The sequence below is a fragment of the Leptopilina heterotoma genome, unplaced genomic scaffold (assembly GCF_015476425.1).
Source record: "Leptopilina heterotoma isolate Lh14 unplaced genomic scaffold, ASM1547642v1 Lhet_68, whole genome shotgun sequence".
In the NCBI taxonomy this organism is placed as follows: domain Eukaryota; kingdom Metazoa; phylum Arthropoda; class Insecta; order Hymenoptera; family Figitidae; genus Leptopilina; species Leptopilina heterotoma.
In genome coordinates this window covers 3,742,977-3,759,883 of record NW_025111157.1, presented here as the reverse complement: position 1 = coordinate 3,759,883, position 16,907 = coordinate 3,742,977, and the positions used below count along the sequence as shown (strand labels likewise).

At 21.0% G+C, this 16,907-nt stretch overlaps 1 protein-coding gene across 2 annotated transcripts; it reads right to left on the bottom strand.

Moving 5' to 3' along the window:
- Positions 1 to 1,629: 1,629 nt before the first annotated feature.
- Positions 1,630 to 16,661, bottom strand: LOC122510318 (dnaJ homolog subfamily C member 5-like). Of its 2 annotated transcripts, XM_043624871.1 has the most exons (7): positions 16,446 to 16,474; positions 15,309 to 15,447; positions 15,042 to 15,194; positions 14,698 to 14,829; positions 9,813 to 9,860; positions 4,938 to 5,100; positions 1,630 to 1,915 (listed from the first exon to the last, which is right to left on the bottom strand). In XM_043624871.1, exons 1-7 carry the CDS (start codon positions 16,463 to 16,465, stop codon positions 1,842 to 1,844), a joined length of 729 nt encoding a protein of 242 aa, XP_043480806.1. In that variant the 5' UTR covers positions 16,466 to 16,474; the 3' UTR covers positions 1,630 to 1,841. The 2 variants fall into 2 exon arrangements, with proteins under 2 accessions (XP_043480806.1, XP_043480805.1); XM_043624870.1 differs by lacking the exon at positions 9,813 to 9,860 and having other exon boundaries at positions 1,632 to 1,915; positions 16,446 to 16,661.
- Positions 16,662 to 16,907: the final 246 nt, after the last annotated feature.

The window sequence follows — 16,907 nt, the reverse complement described above, 5'->3', positions numbered from 1 at the left end:
TTCATTTTCCTGAATATCAGAAATTTTTCTTAAGAATATCATTTTAATAAAGAATGAACGGAATAATTATTATCAATATTGTACATCATAATAATTATATATATTTATATTTTACTATAATTATTTTTTATATATATATTTTTTTTTCTTGTATCGACATTAATTAAATAACAGAGACACACTAATCAAAGACTTATTTGCAATAATTGTTTTTTTTTTTTTGTTTTCTTGTTGTTGTTGTTATTTCTTTCCTCTAATTAACGACCATTAAAAACTGTATAGCAAAGTTAAATATAATTACTATATTTATATATTGGGTCGTTTCAACTCTCCTACCGTATCTGCACCTACATTTTTTTTATGGCACCTTAGGCATTATTTTTATTCCCCCTTTCACAATTATGAATTATCGTATTTGTTGTATTTTTTCTTTTCCTTTCGAAATTGAAAAATAAGAGAAATTTTTTTTTAAATGCCACTTTTCGTTCGTATGGTCATAAATTTCAACACAATTATTTAATTTTACACTAAATATTAGAAAAAACATTATTTAATTTTGATATTGAAAAAATTTTTACTTAAATAAAAATTTTCAATAAAAAGAAATTTTTTATTATAAAACGCCTTTTTCAATCTCTCACGTTTTTTTTTAAATAAAAAATGTCTTTTTCAAATATTAAATTTCTTTTTCAAAGTAAAATTAGAAATTAAAAATAAAAACAAAGATTTTTTTTATAGTTGGCAATTATTTTCATCCTATTTAAGAATTTTCGTATTCGATAGTAAATTCTTTCGTTTTTTTTTTTTTTGTATTCTGAATTTTATTTCAGTACTTTTAAACGAACAATATTTGGTAAATAGATATGTAAATGAATTAAAATTTGTATGCGTAAAATTTTATACTTAGAAAAAATTCTAAGAAAAACATGAACATATTTATGTTTATTAACATAATTAATTATATATATATATTATATAATAATATAATTAATTAATCAAATAATTATAATTACAATCTATAATTTTCACACCGTAGACACTTTTTTTGGATATAATTATATATCTAATCGTTTCTAAGAAACTATTATTGTTTTATAATAAAAAAAAACAATTTCAGGACTTATAAGAATTAAGACCTGAGTTGGTTTTTATTTCGAAAAGTTTCTATTATTCGTAAATTGTAAATTAGAAATAAAAGTAAAAATTAAAATGTACCCGAAATAAATATATTGTACTGAAAAATAAATAATTAATAAACATAATTAAATATTAAAATTAATAGGTAAATAAATAAATTAATAATTGGAGAATTAAAAAATAGTGACTAGTTATTTAAATGAAGAATACAATAAATAATTATATAATATTTTCTTTTAATAAAAGAAAAAAATGAAAATATACTGAAATAAATATAATGTACTGAAAAATAAAAATAGTTAATTAATGTAATTAATAAATATTAAAATAAATAAATAAATTTATTTATTAATTAATAATTAAAAAATTGTGACTAGTTATTTAAATATAGAGTACAATAAATTATAAACTAAAGTCTTTTGAAAAATTCGTCATGAATAAATATTTTTCGTTCCAAAAATTAAACGAAATTTTCCTGAAAAAAAACATATTTTCGTTTAGATCAAACGGATTTTTTTTTGTTTTTTTGTTAGTGAATTTTCACTTTTTTTAAGTGAATTTTTATAATAATAATAAATACGACTCGGAGGTTTTGTACATGAGGATAAGTATGCAGACAACTGTCGAAATCTTCTATAATGAGTCGAGTGCGACGGTTCTTCTTCGTTTTTCATATTTTCATTTTAATTTCAAAATTTTTTTAACTACCAGGAAGGTGCTGTTGGGTCAGTTCCAGGGTATGGCGCTGCTCTAAATGGATTTGTCGATGCTCCTGACACTAAATTATTAAATTAGTAATAATAAAATTTTTATTGAGTTATTAAAATTTTCCTAAAAAAAAAAAATATTTACTACTTTTAATTATTTTTGAAAAACATTTCGTAATTAAAGTGCGAATCGTCAAAAGGAAATTTCACAATTTACAAAGATAACTTAATTTAAAATGAGTATAAAAAATATTTTTTATTTTTGGAAAAAAATAATTTTCAAACATTGTGAAATTAATTTTTTTTTTTCTGTGAAAATGAATTTCTTTTGGAGATTCCACTTTATTGTAGGTAATGTTTTTCAAAAATGTGCATATTCACATTGTTTATTAATTAATTTATATTATTAATTATCATATTTAATTAATATTACTTAAATTATAATTAAAATAATTTTAATAAATATAATTAAAATAATATTAATAATTATAATTATAATTTAATTAATAGTATCAATTATTATCGAAAAAAAAAGAACAGCAAATAATAGCAGTGACTGAATAATCAATTTATACAAAAAACAACTATTTATTTGCAATTTAATAACATGCGAAAATTCACAACACAGTCGAGCATACATCTAAAAAAAATTCTTTCGCAAAAAAATAAAATACTTTCATGAAAAAGCTGAAAACCAAAAATTAATCAATTTAAAAAATGCTGGAAAAAAATTTACAATTTCAATAGTGATTGTAAGGCATAACAATCATCTTAAAAATCTGCAAAAAAAAAACTTAAATTAATTTGCTTAAAAAAAATAAATATAACACAAGTTGCATAATAATTAATAATTTAAAAAAGAAAATATATTCTTCAAAAATTATAAGTTGATTATTTTACAAAGGCAAATATTAAAATCTAGACTTTCATTCTGTGTACAATTTGAAATTCTTTTTTCATTTCTGACAACATCTACGATATTATTTTACTTTTATCATAATTTATTTTACGTGAAAAATTATTCTTTTTTAAGATGAAAATTAGAGATAAATATAATGAGATAAAAAAACAGTATTTAATTTAATTCATTCATTGAATTAAATTCAATATTCGCGAAATAATGAAATTATTTATTCATAAAGTTTTATCACAAATAAATAATAAAAAAGTAAAATAAAATATATTTCATCGAAGCAAATAATACAACGACTACAAATATTATTTTAAAAAGTAGGTACACAATATTTATACCTAAAAAATGGAAATTATTCACTAAATGGCAAAAAAAAAAAATTTTAAATTAAAAACTATGCAGTTTTGTGTAATTTCCTATATTGAAGGAATTAAAAACATGTGTAAAAAGAAATCGAAAGGAAAAAGAAATTTTCCCTTCGAAAACAATAAATTGTTTCTTTTTTTTCAACATAATATCAAAAAACAAAAATGGAAAAATTCCTTCAAAACAAGAATATACGACATAGGAACAATAAATTTAGATCGTATAATAATAATAGTAAATAAATTTAAAAAATAAAATAATGTAAAAAATTATATCATTTTCCAAATTTTTCCTTTAAATTTGTTACATTTTCTCTTGCATTCCTGTATGTGCGGAAAAAATAAAAATTTAAATTCAACGTCGACTGAAAACAGCACGAGCAGTATGTAAACAGAATCATGCATAAATATATATATCTACAATTAAAAATTAGAAACTGAAAGAGAAATTTAATTCAAATAATTAAAAAAAAACTTTTTTTTTATATTTTCAACAAAAAAAATCCAAGTTTATAATTTTTATTTTGTTTTTTAACAACTATTTAACAATTTTTCAAAGCAAAAAAATCTGCTGTAGAAACTGGAATTTTCTGCTAGTTAATTTAATTTATTTAAAAAAAACTAAATTTTTAAAAAAATTGCTAAAGTTCACAACGTTTATAATTTAATTTCTTTATTAAATTTATCGTTATTAAATTTATTATTATTAAAATTTTTTTTATTATCAAAAAAAGAACTTAAAATTTTTATTTAGAATTTTTTTAATTAAAATCTAAATATAAAAAGATTTAGAAGAAAAAATATTTTTTCACTCAAACTATTGTCTAAAAATATTTTTCATATTATTTCTTGGCAACAAAGTTTTTATTTTTAATTTAAAGTTTAAATTTGAACTTTTTTGTTGACAAAAATTTGAATCGAAATATATTATTTCTTCTAAATCTAGAAAAAAGATTTTTTGATAATAAAAATAAATAATAATAATAATAATAATAATAATAATAATAATAATAATAATAATAATAATGAAAGTAAAAATAATAGTAAAATTAAAAATTAAAAACTTCGGAAAGAAAAATGTGTATAGAAAAAATATTGTTTTCTGTACAAAAAGTATTTTTTTCCCCTCAATTATTGTTGATCGTAAACAATGTGAATTTCAAAATTTCAAATTCAAAACTGTTTTGAAATTAATTCTCTACTTTCCTGTAGAATATAAATTTCCAGTTCCTATTTTTATTGGCAGTTGAAAAAAATAAAAAATCGATTATAAATGATTATTTGAATCGATAAATTTCCCTTTCAGTAAAAAAGTAGAACAAAACTAAAATTTTCACGAAAAGTGCCAGTCGAGTTTGCAAGAGGTTCGTGAAAGAAATAATATAAATTATTCTAGATTATAAAACGAATAATCTAGCAGTAAGTTTAATTTTTGTTTCTTTTTGATAGTAAAACATGATTTTCTCAGTTGTGATTAAAAAAATATAAATAAAAATAAAAAAATAAAAAAGGAAAAAAATTCCCCTCTGACAAAAATAAATAACTTGTAAAATTCTTTTTTAGCAAATAAATAAGGTGATTATGTTTTTTGTAACAAGTGAAAAAATCATATTTTTCTTTTTTCTTTCTTTTTTTTTTTGGTGTAAACTTTCACTTTCCCATTGCAATAATAATAAAGAGCTACTGATGGAAAAGAAAGACTAGTATTACATATTGTATGATTGGCGAAATTATTTTGCGATAAAAATTATTATGCGATGGAAAACAAGTGTGTCAGTGCTTTGATTGTTTTTTTTTTTTTGAAAAACTAGATACCGGTGGTATAGCTGACACGATCTCCGCCACTATTCAAAGTGGTACTTTCATTTGCCATTGATGGTGGGGGTGGCATTGCAAAAGCTGGTTGACTACTTGGTGCACCCTGAGCTGCTCCAGCCAGAGGTTGCGCAGTCACCGCATCCTCGTCACTCTCGTCCTCCTGATTGACAAAACATTTTTTTTTTTTTTAATTATTACAAAAGAAAATAATATTCAACAAATACTCCTTTTTATTCCTTCGTCAAGGATCACAATTTCAATATTATTCATACACGTGCAGAAATCACCACTTTTTTTCGCTTTTATTATTTATTATTTCCTCATTAAAATAAGGAAACTATTTCATTTATAGAAATTATTTAAATAATTATTGAATAATCATTTAATAATTGCTTAAAAATTATTCAATAATTATTTAATAATTGCTTAAAAATTATTCAATAATTATTTAAATAATTCTTATTCAAATTAAATGATTTAAACGAATTTCATTAGGTATAGAAATTCAATTTTCAAAAAATCAATTTTGAATTATGAAATGGTAATTTAACGTGAGTCCGAGTGCGTTGAATAATTGAACCGGACATGATAGTATTTTGATTTTCTTTTTTTGAACATGAACTGAAAAAAATTATACTTGAGACAAAATAAATTAATAAATCTGTAATTATTGTCGAAACAATTATTAACTTATTGAAACAAATAATTTTTATTCGAAACAAACAATTTTCTATCGAAACTTATAATTTTCATTCAACAAAAAATATTTTTCATCGAAACGAATCATTTTTATTCGAAAGAAACAATTTTCTTTCGAAACATATAATTTTCATTCAATAGAAAATATTTTTTATCGAAACAAATAATTTTGATTTAATAAAAAAAATATTTTCTTTCGAAGCAAATAATTTTCATTCGATACAAAAATTTTGAATTGAAACAAATCATCTTTATTCGAAAGGAACAATTTTCTTTCGAAACATATAATTTTCATTCAATAGAAAATATTTTTTACCGAAACAAATAATTTTGATTTCATAAAAAAAATATTTTCTTTTGAAACAAATAATTTTCATTCAATAAAAAAATTTTTAATCGAAAAAATCACTTTTATTCGAAACCAACAATTTTCTTTCGAAACAAACAATTTTCATTCGATAAAAAATATTTTTAATCGAAACAAATCATTTTTATTCGATCCAAATATTTTTAATCAAAACAAATAATTTTCATACAATACAAAATTTTTTTATCGAAACAAATCATTTTTATTCAAAAAAATTATTTTCTTTTAAAAATTTTGAATCAAATCAAATAATATTCATTCAAGGCAAATAAATTGTATAGAAAAAGAATTATTTCATTTAAAGTAAATAATAATTGGTTCAATGATTATTTGATACAAATAGTCATTTGATAATCGACAAATAATTAATTATTGACAATAAATAAGTGGAAATAAAAAAATGAAAACAAGGTAATAAAAGGAAAAAAATAAGTAATGTAAGCGAAAAATATAAAATAAGAGTAAAAAATAAAAATTAAACAATAAAAGTAAAAAAAATAATTTAACAATAAAAGTAAAAAAAATAATTCAATAATAAAAGTACAAAAAAATTAAAATTAATTATAATGAAAATACTAAAATTAAAAACAAAAATAAAAAAAGTTACAGTCAGACAAAATATTCTCAGTTCTTGTAACTTTTACAGTCTCACAAATGACTAAATATACTCGAATAATAATTGAAAATTCCCCTGAATAAAAATTCGAGTCAATAAAAAATTGATAAAACGATAAATTTTGCATTTTTGACACTTTCTCTGAATGAAAAAAAAAATTAAATATAATTAAATTTATTAGCAATAAAATTGCAAAATCACGTAGAAGAGAAAAAAATTTTCGTACCACTTTTACCATAGTACTTCAAATGAAACTAAATTTCGTTACAAAAAATAGAGCATAAAATTTTATACTAACAAATTATTGATTTGTAACTACAGTGTTAAAATTTTCTTTCTTAAAAAATTCTAACACTACAATTATGTACAAATGATCAATAAATTCCTTTTCAGTCAAACAATTAACTGTAAAAAAAATTCACTAATAAATTTTTTTTTGAATGTAAATACAAATTTCCACTAATGTATACAAATTAATTTGTATAAAATAATTTTTATGGAAAAATAAAATTTACATTTTGAATGCTTCTCATTAATAGACCCATCAGCGATTGATGATGATATGTATGAATTTTTTATGATTATGTGAAGAATTATTATTATTATTATTAGAGAAAAGAAAAACCATTCCAAACATGCAAATATGTAGTGCTCGTTAATTGCATCCAATTTTTTGGTTATTTTAGTGCAAATTTCTATTTGTCACAATAAAATTTTGTTATATATGTACCACCACTCAGATAACATGCGATGTCTTCCATAATCAAACGATACATTATTTGTTAGTTGCCATCTCTCTCGAACAAGAAGGGCGTTATTGGAGAATATCTAAATATAAAAATATTAATTCAAAAGTTTCTGAAAAGAATAATTCATGGTAATTTTCATACTTATGCATGCGATAAAAAAAGCTAGAGAGACAAATAATATAAATTTACGATAAAAATTAACAACAAATAATATAAATTCGATATAAAAATTAACAACAAATAATACAAATTCGATAAAAAATTAACGAAAAATAATATAAATGCGATAAAAATTAAAGACAAATAATATTAAAAATTTAAGTAGAAAAATAATAAAAACTGAAAGAAATTAGTGACGCATAAAATAAAATAATTTACACACACATAAAAAATTAAATTAGAAATAAATTGAGAAATTACTAGAGAAAATCATTTTTTTTGCAGTAGAATAAAAAATTGTAAGTAATTATTTTTCAAATAATGTGAAACGACCGTTTGTGATAGTAGTTAAAATGTCCAAACACCTGAAAAGTAACTTTTCGAATAATTATTAGTACAGTAAAATAATATTGTTAGTTAGTAGCTTAAAATTAATTCAAAGCAAGAGTACATTCGAGCTTAAAAGATTTTTGTCCATAAACCAAAAATTTCCTGCTGTAAAAAAATAACTAAAACCAAAAAAATCAGTCCCAAGAAAGTTAATGTTACATTTGTGTCTAATTTTATAAAAATATTTAAAATTCAAAAATTAAATAACAAAATAAGAAATATAATTAATTAAAATTTAGAAAATTACAATTTTTAAAATATATTAAAATATTCCGTTTGGAATTATTTTTAAAGTGTCGAATATTTCAGATTTAAAAAAAATATATATATATCTTTTAATTATAGTAAAATATTTTAATTAATTATTTAATTAATAAATTAATTAACAAAATTTAATCAATTGTATTAATTTAATTAATAATTCAATGAATTAAATTAATTAAATTCATTCATTTAATTAAAATTCAATTCATTCAATTACAATATCAAAAATTTGTACATTCATTTAGAAAAAAATGGTTTCAAAATAAACGCAATTGTTTGTAAATATTTTTAAAAAATATCAGTTCTTTTAGAAATATTATCATGTTTCATTAAACTTACAGTCATACTTATACAATTTTCATACAAATTCCTAAGATTATAATGCGAGAAACTTTTTTTTCTTAGAAGATAATTATCATTTGAGATCAAAAGAAGATGATAAAATAAAAAACTGTAAAAATAAATAAATAAAAAAATATCTAATAAATTCAATAATATAATTTTTTGGAAAAATTTAATTATTTTTTATTATTATTTTTTTTCTATTTTTAAGTTATTTGCATTTTTTTGAGTTAGTAAAATAATTTTTTCTTAATATCCTAATTCATTTAATATCGTGAGGGTAATTATTAATTAGCCTCAGAGAAATATTTTATTCAGACGATTTAATTTTGAATTCAAGTGCAAAATATTTGAAATAAATAAATAAAAAAAAAACTGTCACGGTCTTAAAACTATTTATATTTAATTGAAAAGCATTTTTTTCAGATTTACAATGTTTTTTACTGAAAATAAAAATTTTATTTGAAACAAATATTTATATTTAGCTCCAAAAAATTTTCTCAAAATGTAAAAATTCATTTGGTTCAAAGAATTCTTTTATGGTTCAAAATTATTTTTATTTTGGTCCAAATAATTTTTATTTAGCTCAGATAATTCTTATTTTATTAAAATAATTCTTATTTGGTACAAAAAAACATTATTTGGTTCAAATAATGTTTATTTTGGTCCAAATAATTTTTATTGAGCTCAAATAATTCTTATTTCATTGCAATAAATCTTATTTGGTTCAAAGAGTTGCTAATTGCTACAAAAAATCCTTATTTGGTCCAAAAAATTCTCATTTGGTTCCAATAATTTTTATTTTGAATCAAATAATTCTTATTTGATAAATAATAAAACGAAATTAATCGATTACTTGAATCAAATAAATATCTCCTAAGTTTTGTATTTAATTAAAAATTTTTTCTTAAAAACCCATCACCAAAATTCTTTTACAATTCTTTTGAATAATTAAAAAAATAATTAAATTTAATTGAATTAACGAAAGTTAAATTTATTATTTTTAATTCTTTAAAAGAACAAAAAGAAAGAAAGAGTGAAAAAAGAATATTTCCAAAGACATAAAAGTACAAATCGAAATCATATACTCGTTTGTTTTAAATACTTTGTGATATATAGTAAAATCATTATAAATAATAGAGTAACAATAAGAATTACTAAATATGAAAGAAAAAAAATGAAAAACTCACTCGTTATGATGAAAAAAAAAATTTTTGTTCAGAAAAAAATAATATGCAAGACAGTGCAAAATCAAGCTTGGTGATACTTAGTAAAAACTTACGAACACTTTGCGGTTGACTCGTCAAAACACTGGCCCCAGGTTGTTGGTCCTGCTATAATACAACAACAACAACGTAAAGAAAAATTGCTAACTATGAAAAAATCCTGTAATAAAAAAATAAATAAATAAACTAGACAAGGCATGCTTGGCAATGAAATGCATTCGCAGTGCTCAACGAATGTTATTTCATTTCATTTATAATAAAAGTGAACAAAAATAAATTTTCTTTTTCATAAACAAAACAAATTAAATTTTCATTTACGAAACAAAATAACGTCTAATGAATTTTAACTATTAAAATAATGCAATACTTTTAAACTATAAAAATAATAAATTAACCGAACTTTTTTTTTAATTCACTAACTAAATTATTAATAATTAATAATTAATAATTAATATTTAATAAAAATATTAATAATAATATTAATTAATAATAATTAGTTCCATGAATAATCAATAGATACTATTAATTTAATAATTAAAAAATTATATTAAAAATTAACTATAATTTATGTAAATTTTCCTTTTTTACTAAATAAATAATCAAAAAATGTCAGAAACAATAATTTATACTATTTTTATAGCGTTTGAAGGCGAATGAGAATGAAAAATGAATTTAGAGAGAGAGAGAGAGAGCTAATAATATAAAATTCTTTTTTTTAAATTATTCCATTCCGACGTTACTGCTTACGCGATAGAGATCAATAAAAGCTTATAAAGGTGTTTCAGTGCCAAGGATACATTGCCAGACTGAACGAATTATTAAGGGAGAAATTTATCTAAAGTGTTCATTTAACACATTTTTTTTAACTTCACATAATGAATTCGTCTCCTCTAGAAAAATTCCCTGATATACGTTAAGATTAAAAAGAAATATTATACAGAAAACTAAAACTTAATTTAATTTAATTCTTGATAATTAATTTACTCTATTAGAATATATTAAAAATTTTCGTTTTGCATAATTATTAAAAAAAAACTTCTCTATTATTTTCTAAAATTATTTTCTTTAATATTTATACTAATATTCAAATAGTCTTTAATAAATTATACATAAATATTAAATATACAAATAACGGAGGAAAGATATTTGACTTTCAATTTTTCAAGTAATGAACAAAATAATAAATGCTGATTCATGATGATATGAAACATTTAATAACTAAAAATGAATTATTTAAAAAAACAAAATTCGAAAAGAAAAAGGAAGCAAATTTTTTTTTTTCGACAAAAGTGTTATTCAGAAACTAATAATAATATTTATTTATTAATATATTTTTATTATTATTTTTAACTATTTTTCATATAATAATAAATTTTTAAAATCGTTAAAAATTGAATAAATTAATAATTTGCTTCCCTTTTATTTTCAATTTAATAGAATAATATAAAAAATGTTGAATACTCGAATGAAAAGATGTGTATGTAATGTATGTACAAATGACAATTTTCTATAATACCAATTAATGAACGCGTGAGCTTTAAAACGTGCATGATAGGAAGTGAACATTTTTCAAGGAGCACAAAAAAAAAATGAGAAACTCATTTAGAAATATTTTCATTTAATTTGAAAATTTTAATTTCTTTCATAGAAAAAATTGTCAAAACTAATTAAAACAAAATTTTTCGAATTTTGATGACAATTGAAATTTTCTGGTAGATATTAATTACATATTAATTTTATGATCATTAAATACTAATTATCATGAAAATTAAATATTAATATGATAATTTCATAGTAATTAATATGATAATTACATAGTAATTAATATGATAATTACGTAGAAATTAATATGATAATTAAATCTTAATGAATAGGATGATAATTAAATATTAATCTATATATGACAATATTTATTATTTAATTTGTAATAAGTAATTTATTAATTAAATAATTAACTAATTAATAAAAATTAATAAATTAATATTAACATAATTACTTCACGAGTCTCTCATTTTGTTTTAAAGTGAACTCAGGGAATTTGAAAAGTAAATAGAATGCGTGACGATAATTATTATGTACTAAATGAAAGATTGATATTCTACAGGTGAGAAGATAGATAACGAAAGAATAATAAAAAAACGTCTAAAAATACAGAAAGAATAATGCTCTATACCGGGACTGATGTTAACTTACCTCCAGCCAGTGACTCATTGATGAGGCTGAACAATTGATAAAAGATATCTTCATTGTTAAAAAAATTATACAGAAATCGAATAATTTTTTTCTAAAACAATTTTAAAGAAAAAAAGCTGCAGCAATTCATTTTTTCATGATTGAAGAGAGGCGAACAAAAATTTACGAATAAGCACTCTAATTTTAAAGCAATCAAATTTTTCACTACCTTCAAGTAAAGCTGATATACGAAAATTAATAATTTAATGAATTAATTGAGTAATTAATTAATGAATTAATTGAATAATTAATTAACTAAGTAACTAATTAATTAATTAAGTAACTAATTAATTAATTAAGTAACTAATTAATTATTAATTAACTAATTAATAAACGAAAATTCAGAAATAATTTAAAAAATACTATGGAATTTTTACTATTAAAAAATACTATTAAATTATTTTTTTAATATTCATTTTATTTTAATTCTTTAACAGTATTTTTGAATAATAAATACTATTAAAAAATACTATTGAAAATGCTATTAAAAAATACTATTAAAAATACTATTAAATAATTTTTTTAATAGTGATTTTATTTTAATTTTTTAACAGTATTTTTAAATAATAAATACTATTAAAAAATACTATTGAAAAATTGTGTTAAATAAAACTATTGAAAATACTATTGAAAAATCCTATTAAAAATTAATATTACAAAATACTATTTAATTTTTAATTATTAAAGTGAACCAAAAGAAAAAAAAATGTTTTAATCACCATGCTACATCAGTGTAAAATTCTAATCTATTGTTAAGCACGTTCGCTACATGAAAGTAAGATTTAAAATCAATCAATAATTCTAGAAAGAATTTAAGATCCCGTTCGTAACAATAAAAAATATTTTTAAAAAATTTTTTCTAATTAATAACGTTGCGATTTGCAAGAAATTATTCTTTATAAAAATTTAAACTTGATATTTTTCAGTGAAATCTAAATAAATTAATTAATTTCTCCGAATTTACTTCAATGTGACGCATAATGAAGCAAAAAAAAAGATCGTTAGATTTTCTCTTATCAAAAAAAAAAATAAATAAATAAAATAAAATAAAGAAATAAAATCAAAAAATTATCTTAGAATTGACAATAATTTCTACTTCGTGATTAAATTGATTGATATTTCTATAAACTATTTAATAAAATTCATTAAATATAGTTTAATAAATTTCATTAAATATAGTTTAATAAATTTCATTAAATATAGTTTTATAAATTTTATTAAATTATAATAAAATAAGGTATACCTAAAATAATATTATAGTAATATTAATTAAATATAACCGAATTCAATTCAATTAAATCATATCAATGAAAATAATTACAAACGTGTCTTTATAAAAATAGATTCATCTATAAAAAAAACTGATATGCTTGAATGTACGTCACATTGATAGTGATTCCTAAAGCCCTCGTGCACAATACAATCGTCATTGAATGTCATATTCACAATATTTAATATTATCTATAGTGGAAGAAATTTTACAAAACTAATTTAACAAATGGAAAACTGCACGCATATAAACGTAAGAAAAATTTTATTCACTTCAACGTCTAGATTTTTTTGAGGAAACCTACCTTCGCCTCCATCATGAGAAACATGCACTGGGCAATAATTATTTTTCTTTTTTTTTCTATTGCATTTTAACGAGCTTTCTAAGCATAAATTTTGTTTAGAAAAAAAAATAAAAGCCAAAACTTTCAACATTCAACGTGAAATTACAATTTTCAATTCACAAGGATATTTTAAAAAGCAGCTTTTTAAATCACAGAGAAGCATGTTTTCTTTATAGAAAAAAAAGCTCACAAGGTCTCAGCATGCACGAGAAACGGTTCTATTTTAATTACTAAGCAGTGTTAGATTTTTTTTAATCAAAATTATTTTTTTTACGTCAATAATTTCGTTTCGACTTGAAGTTTAGGTAAAGGTGGTATCAGAGTTTTTAATCTTCGACTATTGCAAATAGTTGAAAAAAAATAAAAAAAAATTGTTTAATTAAACGAAATTTTCAAAAAAATATTTTTAAAGAGGTGTTTAAAAATATTTTTTTTTGTTTATCGTGTCATGCAATCTTAAGAGTAGTCGTTCTGTAATAAAGTCGATCTCATTGCATACACATTATTTTCATTCGACAAAAAAAAAGTTGTTTCGTAGTTTCAAAATAAAAAATGTTGTTCAAACTTAGGTTTAGAATATAGTTCAAAATCAGGTTCGGAATTCAAAATTGAATTTAAAATAAAGTTCAAAATTAATTTTAGAATATAGTTCAAAGTTTAAAATATTAAAAATAAATTTAAAATTAGAAAATAAAGTTGAAAATAAAAAACAAATTCTAAACATTAAATAAACATATACAGATTATTTCATCGTAAATGACAAAATGACAAGAAAACTAAGTTTCCCAATCACAATTGTACATTGAATAGAAAAGCAAAAGCGAATGTTTCAATGAAAATAAATAATTTTACAATTTACATACAAATTTCTAATGAAATTCATATTGCGAAATATTTTTTTTTCTTCTTCTATTCCTAATTGAAATTTACTTCAGTGTGGAAAAACTAACGAGGAAAATTTATGCATCTTAATTGCATTAAAAATAAAATTTCTAATTTATTTTTTGTTCGGAATTTTTTGTGAGAGAGAAAAAGAGAATTTACGCGGAAGAAAAATTCCGTAATAAATAATAATATTATAATATGTAATAGTTTATTACCTGCAAATTGTGATAGTCTCCACTGTCTTCCGGCGGTGTTGGTTTACATTTTCCGCAACAGAAATTGCAACAGCAACAGAGGCAGCAACAACAATAACAGCCAGTAATGATTCCACAGAACGCAAAGATTGCCTGCAAATCGAAATAAAAATTAATTCTTGTATAATTATTTTGTATCATTTTTGGGTAAAAATTTAATTTTTAGAATTAAACATAAAATTTGTTCTCTGTGAGAAAGAAAAAGTAAATAAAAAAAAGGTGTGGTCAATTTGAACTAATAAAAGAAAAAGAAACATTGCGACGATGAATTTGGGGTAAAAATCGTAAAAAGAAAAAATACCCACCTTGGTCCACTTGGATGTGATAATAAAGTAGGAGTTAACATTCTCTTCGCCGAATTGCTCAGCAGCATACAAACCAAGGGACCCATAGTTGTCATAAATGTTGCGTTTCGTTAAATCGCACAAAATTGCTCGCGCCCTGTTTATTTCTTTGAACTGAAATACAAAATAAATTTAGTAATTAAAAAAAAACAATTTTACTATACATATTATATTTGATGACAATTATAAATTATAAACTAAATAATTAAAATGCAAATTTTTATTTACCTTTTCTGCCGCTTCTGGATTATTTGGATTTTTATCTGGATGATATTTGAGTGCTAATTTTCTGTACGTTTTTTTAATTTCATCTGCAGTGGCAGTTTTAGGAATTTCCAAAATTGCATAAAGCGAATCTCCAGAAGTTCTGCGAATAGAAAAAAAAATAAAATTAAGTACATAGTGATTATAATATTCAACAAAGTTAAAGTGATAACAAAATGCCAGTTCCTATACGTTAAAGTAAAGAGAGTCACGCTTAAAATTATTCATGTGCAGAGAAAAATATAGCCAACAAAGGCAGGAAAATTTTATTAACTAAATTATTATAATATAACTTTTAATAAAATTCTCCACTTCAATAGAAAGTTTACAGCAAAAAAAATATAAGTTACTAAAAAGTATTGTCAGTTTTTAAAACGAATTAAAATCAACAATTTCTTTTCACCGGGCAAAACGAATCCTATTTTCTCTTTTTCAACTCAGCTAACATAACATTCTCTAAAACGTATCTCTTTCAATAAAAAAAAAAAACATAATGTGCTGAATTGCAAATTCTAGAAGAAACATACTGTTCAAAACTAAATGTATTTTTATCATTAATAATTCAATCCAAAAGAATGTATTTATAATTAGAGATAATTAGAGAAAATATACTTTGAGAAAAATATGCTGTCTATATTTTTTGGATAGAAAACTAAAAATTTGTATTTCGTATGTACATCGCCCTTTATAGACAAAATGGATGAAAAAAAAATTGAGACAGGTAATTAGCATTATATGAAAAGAAAGGAGAAAATTCATACAAGTCTGATTTCAGATCATATAAGGGTTGAAAGTACACTGAAAGAGGATTAAAGAATAAATCGAATAAAAGTTCATACACGGGTGGTGTCAAGGACAAATGCGACAGAAATTCGTTAAAAGAAAAAAGAGGAGGGGACTTTTTCGTCGCAGCAAACCGTCTTCTAACCTATATGCGTGAAGAAAATTTATTTTTCCTTATAAACAATTCATTAACTGTCATGAATAATTGTAATTCACAATTGAAATAGAATTATTATTCAAAATTGAAATTATGGGAATAAGGTGTGAAAATTGCAATATAGAAATGAAAACTCCTTGCGCACAAGGAAAGATACTTACGACAATTTTCTCTTGTCCATTTTGTCTGATTAAATTCTTGAAAATGTTTCACCGCAAAATCAATCCGAAGATGTGTCAGAAATTAGATTAATTCACTAGCTATTTGAATTTCACTGTTCGAACATTTTTTTTATCACCGGAATTATATTTTTACAATGCGCAACTGATATTATATGCTTTTCAGAGCCGAAACGAAGTGCGAAACGACTCAATATTTTAGTTCAGCATGTGACTTGAAGTTAGCGCAACAATCGTCAAAGTGGCGCCAATTTCAAAATGTTTATATAACAAGAACTCAAAATGAAAAAATAATTTTCATTATTATTGTAATTAATTAATTAATAATTAACAATCTTGCTGTTTGTTGTCAAAATTTTTAAATAATAAAATAATAAATAAAATAAAAAAATAATAATAAAATAAGGAAAATAAATAAAAATAAAACAGTAAATAAAAGAATAA